The following is a 12,707-nucleotide window of genomic DNA, read 5'->3' on the forward strand; positions in this document are numbered from 1 at the left end:
ATGTCCACGTGGTATGGGTACTGTCTGAGCTACTCTTTAAATCGTTGATTTTTTTTTATTACAGTTGAATAAATAAAATTGAAGTAAGTTTTTATTTACTGGCAACATTTATTTTCAGACTGGCGCTGTGCTGTATTCCATTCTGTGTCATTTTTTCGAAAATTCCATTTTATTTTGTGATCTGATAAGAACTATAAGAAGTTTCCTAAAAATGAGCGGCTTGGTCAGATCAGCACACAGAGTAATCCAGGGGTGCGTTAAAAACACAGGCATAGCTAGTGCACTAGTGAGCCGAGCGCAGGCTCCCGTGAAGCGTGATTTCACGAGAGGAATATGGCACATGAGCTGCTCAAAGAGGATGGACGGGGCTGCGGCCACCAGCCTGCTCCATAACCATTCCAACATATGCAGCTGTGGATGCGGTCTGAAAGCCCTACACACAAAAGGTACTTGCGATTCATTTTGAGGTTATGTCTATTGCACCATGCTTAGCTCATCCCTGTGATTCCTGTTACCCTGTTCCTTCCCTAATACTATTTATTGGTTATAGAAGACTACGGACGTGAGACTTCATCCAAGAATAGGCCGTTAGGTTAGTCCTATTACCCTATACCTCCAAAGTCTTGGTAAGTGACTTACTCCTTTCTGGCTAGCTATAAGTATTTTTCATCATCATTTTCTGTTCCTAATTTGCAAACTTTTGTTGTATGTATACCCTTTTATATGTGTTAACATCTTAAACAAATGTGTATCTATCATTATACTGTATCTACACATAAATGTATTATTTAGATACTAGTTTATCATTTTAGTTGAAGCAGTAATATGTTAGTGTTAGTTTATGACATTAAGTACTATTTTTAAGGATAGTCTACTATCATATGTTTATCATAGAAATATAATCATAGGTCTGTATGCCTCCCTTTTTGTCCAATGTGAAGGAGAAGGATGGCAATGATGGCATGTTGTCTATGATCATATTTCTATGATAAATATATGATAGTAGACTATGGGCCTAGCCTAATTCTTAGTATCTAAGTAGATTGTGTAGAAAACTAGCTAACTAGCTTTAGCTTGGTATTTAAATTGTTACTATTACTTAGGAGAGCGAGAGCTAGTGGAGTTCCTCACAGAAGAGATAGTGGCGGAGAGGAAGGCGCAGAAGTTGAAGACGCTGCCCACGGAGGTGGATGGCTTCAAGGTGACGGGGACTGGGGCTGAGGTGCTGCTCTCAAAGGCACTGAAAGATGAAGTGTAAGTCATTACAATATGCATAAAACTACTGAACTAAAACTGTAAAAAAAACTAATCATTTTTTACAGTTTTAGTTTAGTTGATTTTGGGTATAACCTAACATACTTCTAATATACATATAAACTACAGTAGAATCACATTAATTTTGATATCCAAGAGAAATGAAAAATATGTCATTTACTAAAGCATAGTTGATTATGGTCAACTTATATTAAGTTTTAAATAAAAATAATCTAATTCATTTATAGGAAATGAGTTCCATTAATCCTATAATTAACAACTGGTTACTGAAAATCAAAACTATACTTCATACACATACCAAGCATCCTCAAAAAGTATGGTAACAGGGACAAGACTCATGAAAAATTTAGAGCACAAAACCCTGACTTGTCAAAAGGTTTCTTTAATAAAAAACAGTTGAAAAGGTCATACCTTTAAAAAGACCTTAAATCGCTCCCTAGATGAAGATGCAGATGAGAGCAGGCCCTTCAGTCGGATCTAGGGTAGAGTATATGGAGTGGCCTCTCTAGATGCTAAAATGGCAAATAATAAAAAAAACCGCCTGGCAACCCTATCAAAAAAGAAATGATATGATAGCCCAGAAAACTATTATCAATAATCTTAATGTGACTGGTACTTATTTATTTTATGTAAACCTAATAATGCACAATAATTACATCACATTCCAGAACTCCACCATTTATTTACCCACTTGCCCACACTTCCAGAATCAACGTAACATTCAACGTGAACCACACCGTCGACTCGGACGACTTCGGCGAAGGCGATGTGCAACCAGAGAAGCAGGAGTTTGCCGAGATGCGCTCCAAGCCTCAGTTCGAAGTAGACATTGTTCGCGGTGACACCACGCTTGGTTTCACCTGCTCGTTCCTACAAGACCCGCCTACTACCAATGCTGATGAGTACAGTAAGTATTCTATATTCGCTTTTGCCTGCGACTTCGCTCGCGTTGAATTCGAAAACACGTTCAGCATGAGAAACAGGAGTTCGCCGAGATGCGTTCTAAGCCTCAGTTTGAAGTGGACATTGTTTGTGGTGGACACCACGCTTGGTTGCACCTGCTCGTTCCTTCAAGACCCCCCTACTACCAATGCTGATGAGTACAAGTTTTCTACGAGAACCACCCACGGTTGTTTGGTTTATACTTTTAGCCTAAGCACTACTGGAGCAGTTCCCGGCAACTTTGTACATAGCCACGTCAGCAAATTTTAATTGATCCTATTTTGTTACCATCATTTAGTAATAAGTCGACTTTCGTAAGATATATACGGGTTAATTGTTATAATTAAGAAAATATAGATACTAGAGAACCTTAATGACGAAATAAAACTTAATAAAATCTCAATTCATCAACAAAATCTTGGTAACAAAATAAGAATTAATAAAAACAAATTTAACTTTTTCCTTAATTTTTGTACAAACTTTTCGAGAACTGCTGACTTGTACTGTTATGTATTCTGTGGCCTAAGAGAACTTTCGGAGATGTAATTCAAGTTTACATGCTTTGGTTAAAATCTCAATACTGACAGATCTGAGATCAGCCATATAAATAGCCACAAAAAAATGGTTTTCCATCAAAATTAGGATCAGTTTAAAAATGAAAATGACATAAGCATCTAGAACTGTTATATATAATAACTGTCCAAATGATTACTAAATACAGAATACATCAGTACTTTAACTGCCTGCCTGCTTTTTAAGTAATAAATAACAAAATAAATAAATATTCTCCTGACATTTTGCTGGGGTTAATCCAAAATAATAAAAGCGTTTTAAAAGATCATCCCTGCATATTTCGCCACGCTAGATTCTCCCATTTATGGAGATATCTGGTGCCAATTGCAGGGTACAGTAAATCATATGCACATCCAGAAATGGGTCTGTACCTTACTTCTGCATAAAATTATGAGACATGTTTACTACCTTTGTTAGACTGAAATGCCATATATAGTCCTCCACTAAGGGTTTCATTTTAATTTATTTATTACAAGCCTATATTGTGTCCCACTGCTGGGCAAAGGCCTCCCCCTTAGATTTCCACTCGTCCCGGTTCTGGGCGATCTCCGGCCAGTTGTTGAGATACACGTCCAGGTCATCCCGCCATACTACAGTCTACAACGCCTGGGCCTGCCAGATCCTCGTTCGTTTTGCGGCATCCATACTGTGGCTACTTTAGCCCACCTCTGTGGATGCATACGGCAAACATGGCATGCCCCTGCCCATTCTAAACAATATTATTAGGGCATCCGCTAGCTGGCACGGATGCCCGCCGCGTGCGCAGGCTCGCGGGTCCCGCCAATAAGTAAAGTTTTACCGCTGTTTATACAATTTCTTATTAGACGGGCGTCCGTTCCGGGCAAAGAGGATCGAGTATTATAGAGAGTTACTGTCAAAGTAAAATGTGTAATCACAGTGCATAGACAGCCATCTCTCGACACAAGGTTAAAACTTTTGAACCTCAGTTTTGACAATTTGGCCCATATTCTTATCTTGATATGTGTTAAAATCAGGGCTCGAAAATATCCGATATTTATAATAAATATCAATATATCGGATATATCAACTTTGATATATATCCATTTTGTATGGAAGGCATATTATTATTTTGTTGCATTATTTATGAATACTACTTTAGATAAGGAAAATCAGGAGTAAACGAGTAACAAACACATAAAAATTTTATTTTTAACAATGTTACATGTTTTGTACCATTTTTGTATTGCAATAATTATAAAAAAATGATAGTATATCGGATATTTATATCCATTGATATATATCGTCGAACCCACCTGGATATATATCCTCGAACCCTGGACTTAAAATGTCAAATATTAATATTAGCGCTATCTAGCCGGGCGTTCCCCAAAGGTGTATCGCCATCTAGGTGACCGTACCTTTTTCTGTATAGTTTTGAGGTACGTTTTTTTCTTATACTATCTGTCTATACGGAGTTAAGGTCAGTGCGGGCAAGACCGGCGTAGTTTATTTGAAATAAAGTTTGAGTGGATAAAACTCTATAATTAATGTAGTCTGGCGTAATGCGCATGGTCCTACGGGATAGCAAATATTATATTTTACAAAGCTTTTACAACATTTTGGTGAAATAAGGTACTTTTAAGTGATAAAAATCAAATTTTTTAAGGCTCGGCGGGTTGACCGTCCTCCCGCGATGAGCACGGAAAGACCGTCTAGTGCTTGTTGTCGCGTAATTTCATATGAGACTAGGTTCCAAAATCATGATCATTGTTTTTTTACGTAATAACAGGGCAGAATGTGCTAGATAATTAATAAAATAACGTTGAAATTTTGAACATATAAGCATTTTTCTATTTATAAGGCAAGACCGGCATATGTCCCGTAGATGGGGTTCATAACCTTTTCTTTTTAGGTCCGGATATTGCATAATACTGCGTTTTCCAACGAACATCTGCAAATCCAATTTAGTCACGATATTACAGTCGACTACTTATCTGCTTTTGACACTTTGTTATTAAGAAAAGGTAATAGGTACGATATTAGGATACATGAATTTGTTTGGTAACATTTCTTAGCAATGTTTGGTTTTGCTATAGTCACTACCAGACTTGGACAAAAAGTAATCGACTAACGATTAACGATTAAAATAAGACGATTAATTAGTCTGATAAAAAGTTAATCGATTAATATCTATCTCTGATCCAGGCATGGCCTTTAATATTTCATATACGGGTCGTGAATCTAAAACGGGCGATTGAACTCTTATCGTAATAGGTGTCGTCAGATAGGTTTTCGGGATGCTGATTCCAAAATTAATGACTAATTTGAAATCATGACATTGCTGACAGTCAATTTGACACAAAATTCGTCTGCTGTGTCGTCAAATAAGTTTTCGGGGGTGCTGATTTAAAAATTAAACACCGCTTTGGAATATGACATTGCTGACTGTCACTTTGACACAAAAGTTAAATCAGCACCCCCAAAAACCTATTTGACGGCACCTATGACGACTTTTGTGTCAAGTGACAGTCAGCAATGTCAGATTCCAGATTGGTTATTAATTTTGGAATCAGTACCCCCGAGAACCTATTTGACCACACCCATGACCACTTTTGTGTCAAAGTGACAGTCAGCAATGTCAGGTTCCAAAGTAGTTGTTAATTTTTAAATCAGCACCTCCGAAAACCTATTGATGACACCCACAGAACTTAATTTAGATAGAAGAAACAAATTCATATATTTGTATAGGGGCCGAGCGTGTCAAATTTTGTACTGAAGTTGATTCTTGTCTGTAATTTTAAATATGTCTCAGGCTCTTGATTGTTCATAATTTTTGTGTTGTGGCAATTGAATATCACGTAACGAGGCATTTTTTATGTTTTGGTTGACTTCAACTTACAAAAATTGACGCCCGAAAGCTGCAAGCTGCGAGTAAAGACGGACAACTCAGTGGATTTCACTGAGTTCATTTGACACGCTAAGTAGATACGTTTGCTTGATCTATGGTATATATATATATATTTTTTTTTTATTATAAATGGGCTTACTCTTGACCACAGACTAGCCAAAGGCAAAGACGTGGCCTACGATGGAGTGAGCTCGCCCAGAAGATGCCTGTTCACTCTTGATTTGAAGGTTGCCGGGTTATATGAGCTCGGAAATATAGCCGCCGGCAAGGAATTCCACTCCTTGGCAGTGCGCATAAGAAAAGAAGAAGCAAAGCGCTTCGTGCGGATTCGTGGAATATCCACCAAGTAAGGATGGAGACCGGCCGTGCGTCTAAGAGTCCGATGGTAGAATGGGGACGGTGGAATAAGTTCGTAATATATGACATCTGTGATGACACCCATTGCGAATTTTGTGTCACAGTGACAGTCAGCAAAGTCAAATTCTAGATTGGTCATTAATTTTGAAATCAGCACCCCTGAAAACATATTTGACGACACCCATGACGACTTTTGTATCATAGTGACAGTCAGCAATTTCAGCAATGGTCGGGTAGCCGTAAAATAGTCGGTCACAACCGTTTTAAAAGGGTACCCATACTATCCCTGTTGGGTAATGCTGATCATAAAAATAATGACCAACTTGAAACCCTATTCTCTTTTAAAATATGCGTCGCCGCATGTTGCACAATCTACACATACTTAAACAAAAATAATAGAAAACGGGTAGATCTTACAATAATTCTATGAACTTCAATATGATGATGAACTTCAATATGAGTGTAGGCTTACTTCTGTTCACCTCTTAGGGGGCGTCCATTAATCGCGTCATACTGCATAGGGGGGGGAGGGGGTCATGAAAAAATCACCAAATATCACCATGGGGGGTGGGGGGGTTAGGAACATATCACGTGTATTTTTTTCTTACACTAACATAAACAAAAAATCATATTTCTGAGCTATTTTTATATCAACTTTTACAGTTAGAACTTGCGTTGTGCAGTGCAAAGAGAACAGAATAGAATAGAATATAACATAATATAATATAATTTATTCGTGGACACAGTCAAGATTAATTACACATTACAACACGAACAGAACGGTATGAAGTGCCACGAAATGGCCTCATCTCAGCGTGTTGCTGCCGTTGCTGGTGACTTCCAGCGCTGATCTTCAGATGAGACCATCATGTGAGAAAAAAAGAGCTGTGTGCAGTCGGTTATTTTTCATTCTCAAAGATTTTTTTAGTTTGCCCTCATCACGTGTACACGGACAGTCGGTTATAGACGGTCAACCTATTCATGGCACTGAAAAAAGGCGGCAAATTTGGCAAATCACCGGCCAACTGTCTTAAAAAAACGCGTGCCTTTCTAAACTTTGACGTTGGCGGAATCATAGACGAGCCATAACACTTAAAAACCGGCCAAGTGTGAGTTGGACTCGTGTTGCAAGGGTTAGATCACAAGAAGAGCTTAAGCGCCTTTTGGAGGCGCTAAGTCATTTTTGAAAATAAAATAATAATATTTTGAACAATGTATAAAAAACCGGCCAAGAGCGTGTCGGGCCACGCTCAGTGTAGGGTTCCGTAGTTTTCCGTATTTTTCTCAAAAACTACTTAACCTATCAAGTTCAAAACAATTTTCTTAGAAAGTCTTTATAAAGTTCTACTTTTGTGATCTTTTCATATTTTTTAAACATATAGTTCAAAACAAAAGTTAGAGGGGTGGGGGGGACACTTTTTTTTCCTTTAGGAGCGATTATTTAAGAAAATATTAATATTAACAAAAAACGATTTTAGTAAACCCTTATTCATTTTTAAATACCTGTCCAACAATATATCACACGTTGGGGTTGGAATGAAAAAAAATCAATCCCCACTTTACATGTAGTTGATGTAGTTTACCACTTTGTTGGCGTGATATACATATTGGTACCATATTTCAGCTTTCTAGTGCTAACGGTCACTGAGATTATCCGCGGACGGAGGGACGGACAGACAGACATGGCGAAACTATAAGGGTTCCTAGTTAACTACGGAACCCTAAAAAGACGAAACAAAAATGAATGTACATGTAATATTCAAACGCACTCAACACTTTCAAAAGATTTGGTAACTCCTTGCAGCCCCAGTGAGTGAAATTCGTAATTTGAGTTTTTTTTTTAAAGTCCAATTTAGGCTTGACTATATATTTCTAATAGGTTTTCTTGTATTCTATACATCCAAGGCTTACCCCGGTAATGTTTTGAAAATTTTATGCTAATTAGTTTCGGAGATAAGGGAATGGTAATTTTTGTCTGTTTTCTAAATTACTCGATTGAAAATTATTAAAAACATATATTTTTGAAATAATAAGGGCCATTTTTTTCAAAGTTGTCCACCCCACTTTTTTTGTAACGTGGGTATTTTTTACGCGATTCATATTCGGAGTCGCGAGGTCTTTTGATCGTGGTGGGAGAAAAAAGTGTCCCAAAATTTCCATATTTTTTTTAGACCTTCCATTCCGTTACTGCCATACAAAATGTATGAAAAACTGGTATACGGAATAGGGAAAAACCTTGGGACACTTTTTACTCCTATTGGGATTGAAGGAGCTTGCGATTCTGAGTGGAAAGCGCGTCAAAAATTCCAAATAAAAAAGAAGGGTGGGATGGACAACTTTGAAAAAAAAAATGGCCCAATTAACGCTCTTTCATTTGATATGTAACACGCTAAAAAACTATTTCAAAAAACTTTGATTTCTAATTTTCACTTTTACCCTCCAAAAGTGTATATAGTTGTTTTTTTTTATTTTATTTAAATTACATGACCGTCTTTGGGTCACAAGTTTACATAATGTGTGCCAAACAAGTTAATTGGTTCAGTGGTTTCCTTTTTGAGGTACGGAACCTTAAAAATGAGGGGGCGAAGGTTTAATTCTCATAGAAAATTTGAATTTCGCGCCAAGATTTGGTAGATTCGTGGGTTGGAAAAAAGTCTACTTAAGTTGCCAAAAAATTACACGTCATATTGGCCAGGGGGGGGGGGGTCCTGAAAATATCACCAAAGATCACCATGGGGGAGGGGGGGGGTCTAAAATAAGCCAAAAACGTATGACGCGATTAATGGACGCCCCCTTATCATTCTTCACAACCATGTCACATATATTTTATTTTTATTATTTAATACTTTCGAATGATTTTAGTAACACCATACGAATCATTATCAAAACTGTATTTGGAAGTTAACTTCCAAATACAGTCAACCAAAAACCAAAAACAAAAACAAATCAAAAACGGTACAACTATCATAAGCCATAAACGTACCTTACCTATATATTGATATTGTTTACGCTCGACTTATTTCCAATAAAGCCTAAAAAAGGTTGGCAACTCCTTGTTTATCATATGCCGGTCTTGCCTTTCTCTTTTATGCCGGACTTTCTGAGTAGGCACAATTTCTAAGTTACATATTTCAGAACATAAAACTAGAAATTGAGCGCGTTTTCAGTAGATTAATAGTACTAGTTAGAAAGAACGGTTATTAAATGACTCCGTTACATACATGATATACAAATATTCCGACTGCTTCTATTTTATTTAAATTTTTTGCGGAACTATGTTGAACTCGATGTTCGAGTTCGAAACACGAATCAAGATTATTGTTAACTAGTGTTCGTCCTAGGGATATGAATTGAAGACCAATGGCTGGAGGATGAAAAACTGGTATACCTCCGGAGGTGTGAGAGGCGTAGATATATAAACACAAAAGTTATAGTCAATAGACGGTCTTTCCGGGTAGACGGTCTTCCCCACACTGACCTTACATATGTTTTTGGTTCCGGGTAATCTGCGTCAGCTAGTGGAGGTCCTTGCAAAACAAAAATTTTTTTTTTCAGATGACATATTTGGAATCGACGAGGTGACCCTCTACAAAGGCGAGTGGAACGACAAGGTGTACGCGGTTGCTGGCGACGTTCTTGATGGGGTCAGTATAAAAACATCTTTGTTACTAGGGACCATCCACACACAGGCGACGCATGTCCTGAGACGCGGAACGGATGTTAGCGCCACGGCGCCCGAATGTAATTTAAAAAACCTCAGTACATTTTGTATAGGAAGGACGTAAGACGCGCCCCCAGGCGACGTGGTGCGCGCCAAGCGACGCGTCGCCTGGGGCGCGCCAAGCGTCGTCCCTTGAGCGTCCTTCCTATACAAAATGTACTGAGGAGACTTTTTTTAAATTACTTTCGGGCGGCGTGGCGCTGACGTCCGTTCCGCGTCTCAGGACATGCGTCGCCTGTGTGTGGATGGTTCCTAACAAAAGAAAACAGCAAATCTTTACTTATTCAATAGCGCTACAACTATGCGTCTTAGGGCCAGTTGCACCAAACCGTGTTAAAGCATTCGTTAAATATGTTTGTATGGGAATTTCCATAGACCTCTGCTGCGTGACGATGATGTGTCTGTCAAATGTGGTTGATGCAACTGCCCCCTTCACTATGTTCCTCCAGTTGTCGCGATCCGTGGCAACGCTTCTCCAGTTGTTAGATCTCTTCATTCTCCTAAGGTCCTCTTCCAAACAGTCTAGCCACTTTCCGAGGTTTAGCCCTATGCATTTTTTTTTTGTTGTGACATCCACCTAGTTATAATTTTAGGAGTCCTCGTATCTGGCACTCTTTCAAGATGTCTGTCTATATCGAAAATCACATTCTTATGGAGATCTGCTGTAGTATGAATAATCGAGCGTGTTCGTTCTAGTTCGCAACACATCCGCTAGATGGCGCACTGTGTCAATGAGGCAAATTAACCTTGTTCAATAATTTAGACAATTCGATAGCGTAACATTATAATTTCGGTCATCACTATTGAAAAGGTAGACAGTTCTTTTACTGCAAAATGATAATAATATCCTTTTTTTCGTCCTCTATGTGGCTGGGTCAAATGGTCAAGTGGTTTTACTACTGGGCTGCCACGCAGCGGTCCCAGGTTCGATCCTGGGACAAGACATTGTCGATGCCGTTTTTCTTCACCCCTTTTCTTACGCCACACTTGATACTATAATAAATGTAGTGGTCAGGTGCCAAAATCGGGGGATATTGTCAGCTCTGATGTGAAGTTATTTCCTATCATTTGGGAAATATTCATTGACGTGCGACATTTTTTTCCTTAACAGATTTTTTTTTATGTTGTGATCTTATGAATTAACTGGGCCATTTTTGTCAGAGTTGTCCACCCCACTTTTCTTTTGGATTTGGAATTTTTTATGTGGTTTCCGTTCTCTTTCAATCCTAATAGGAGAAAAAAGTGTCCCAAGTTTTTTTTTCCATTCCGTTACCATTTTTTCATACATTTTGTATGGCGGTAACGAAAGGGAAGGTTTGAAAAACGTATGGAAATCTTGGGACATTTTTTTTCTCATGTCGGGATCGAAAGACCTCGCAATTCTAAGTATGAATCGCGAAAAAAATACCCCTGTTACAAAAAAAGTGGGGTGGCCAACTTTGAAAAAAAAAAAATGGCCCATCTCATCATTTTAAATTTTCATCAATATTATTTTTTTATTGTTATACGAAAAACGCCTGTAACTGGTAAAAAACCAAATTGCGAGAGATTTTTTGTTTTATGACATCAGACAGCCAGCACCCAGATTTTTTTTTGCGCTGTTGTTTTCAAACTTACTTTCTTATAGCGTTAAAGATGCGTAAGGCTACATAGTGTTTTCATAAAAATTGTTATCTAGCTAAAAATAAAACAAATGTCGGTTATTCCTTGTAAGGAAAATTTTATTTTTGGGCCATTTTCTACTGACAATTTCTTAAATAGTTTGTATAAGTTATTTTTATTTTTATTCCAGTACCTGTACGACCTCCTAATGAACTTGTTGGAAGAGAAGGGCATCAGCAACAACTTCGTTCAGAAACTGTCTGACTTCAGCACCGGATACGAGCACGCCGCCTACATCAACCTGCTCGAGGGCATCTCTAAATTCACCATTGGAAAACAATAGATTTGTCTATGCACAGACGGAAGCGGCAATGTCTTTTTCTTATAGTCTGTTTTCTCTGTGGATGTTAATATTATTGAGAATATTTTGACACTTTTTTTATATCATCTATCGTTTTGGCTCCTATCTTTTCTTAGTTTTTTTAACTGTGTTTTACAGTTAAAAAAAAACTAAAAAATAGTCAACTGTAGGCGCGCATAACTATGGTTGATATACATAAAATTTATAGGTGAAAACATTTTCCATTTTATCAATATCCAGATAGAAAAATGTAAAATATGATTGTATGGAGAAGACGTTGTCTGCTTTCCTCTGAAAAAAATATAGTGTATGGTACATAATTATTGTTTGTGTCAAAAAATAATGATGGAAATGAGATACCGCAATATAATATGGCACAGGAGGCCACAATAGCATTTAATTTGCTGAAACAGCTTTAAAAGATGTTAGTTTAGTTGACAAGGAAGTGTTCTGTTCATTTTAGTGATATTTGGTTAGTTACGTTTGAATAAATGTATCCGAATTTAGATATTGTTGTTTGAATTTATTAATTCTTCTAGTTTTACATGCCTTTATGCGGGTAAGGTTAGATAAATCAAAGCTCAATCAAGAGTTAGTTTAGTGAGGCAGTTACCAGAATCTGATTCCTATTTACAATGCTAAAAAAAAATTGTTTGTCTGTAAAGTCGGTTTACGGACGGTAGTTTAACGTGATAACGTCAAACATTACAGTAGTATAGACAGGGGCGGTCAGAGTATAGCAAAAGGGGCCCGATTCTGGGACTTTTTTCACGTTTTTTTATTTATTTATTTATTTATTAAAAATACACAAAAGTTAACAGTATTTCACCAAAGCACTTATGTGGTAATATAATTATGTACATGTTAAATTGACATAAATAAAAGCAAACACACTTAAAAGTTAAACTATGGTTATTACATTAATAACCTAAGGAGTGTAGAGTCTATGAACCTTAACGGCCCAGCCACGACATTGGTCTAAGCGCGACAGCGGTGAGCGGCAGCCA

The 12,707-nt window shown here is 37.6% G+C and overlaps 1 protein-coding gene across 1 annotated transcript; it reads left to right on the forward strand.

Annotated features, from left to right (window-relative positions):
• The first annotated feature begins 105 nt into the window (after window positions 1-105).
• On the forward strand, window positions 106-12,208 carry LOC125230740 (complement component 1 Q subcomponent-binding protein, mitochondrial). Its single transcript, XM_048136000.1, has 5 exons — window positions 106-446; window positions 1,104-1,254; window positions 1,983-2,182; window positions 9,572-9,660; window positions 11,530-12,208. The coding sequence occupies exons 1-5, from the start codon at window positions 212-214 to the stop codon at window positions 11,680-11,682; spliced, it is 828 nt and encodes a 275-aa protein (XP_047991957.1). The 5' UTR covers window positions 106-211; the 3' UTR covers window positions 11,683-12,208.
• The last annotated feature ends 499 nt before the right edge of the window (window positions 12,209-12,707 follow it).

The sequence above is a fragment of the Leguminivora glycinivorella genome, chromosome 10 (genome assembly GCF_023078275.1).
Source record: "Leguminivora glycinivorella isolate SPB_JAAS2020 chromosome 10, LegGlyc_1.1, whole genome shotgun sequence".
Taxonomy (NCBI): domain Eukaryota; kingdom Metazoa; phylum Arthropoda; class Insecta; order Lepidoptera; family Tortricidae; genus Leguminivora; species Leguminivora glycinivorella.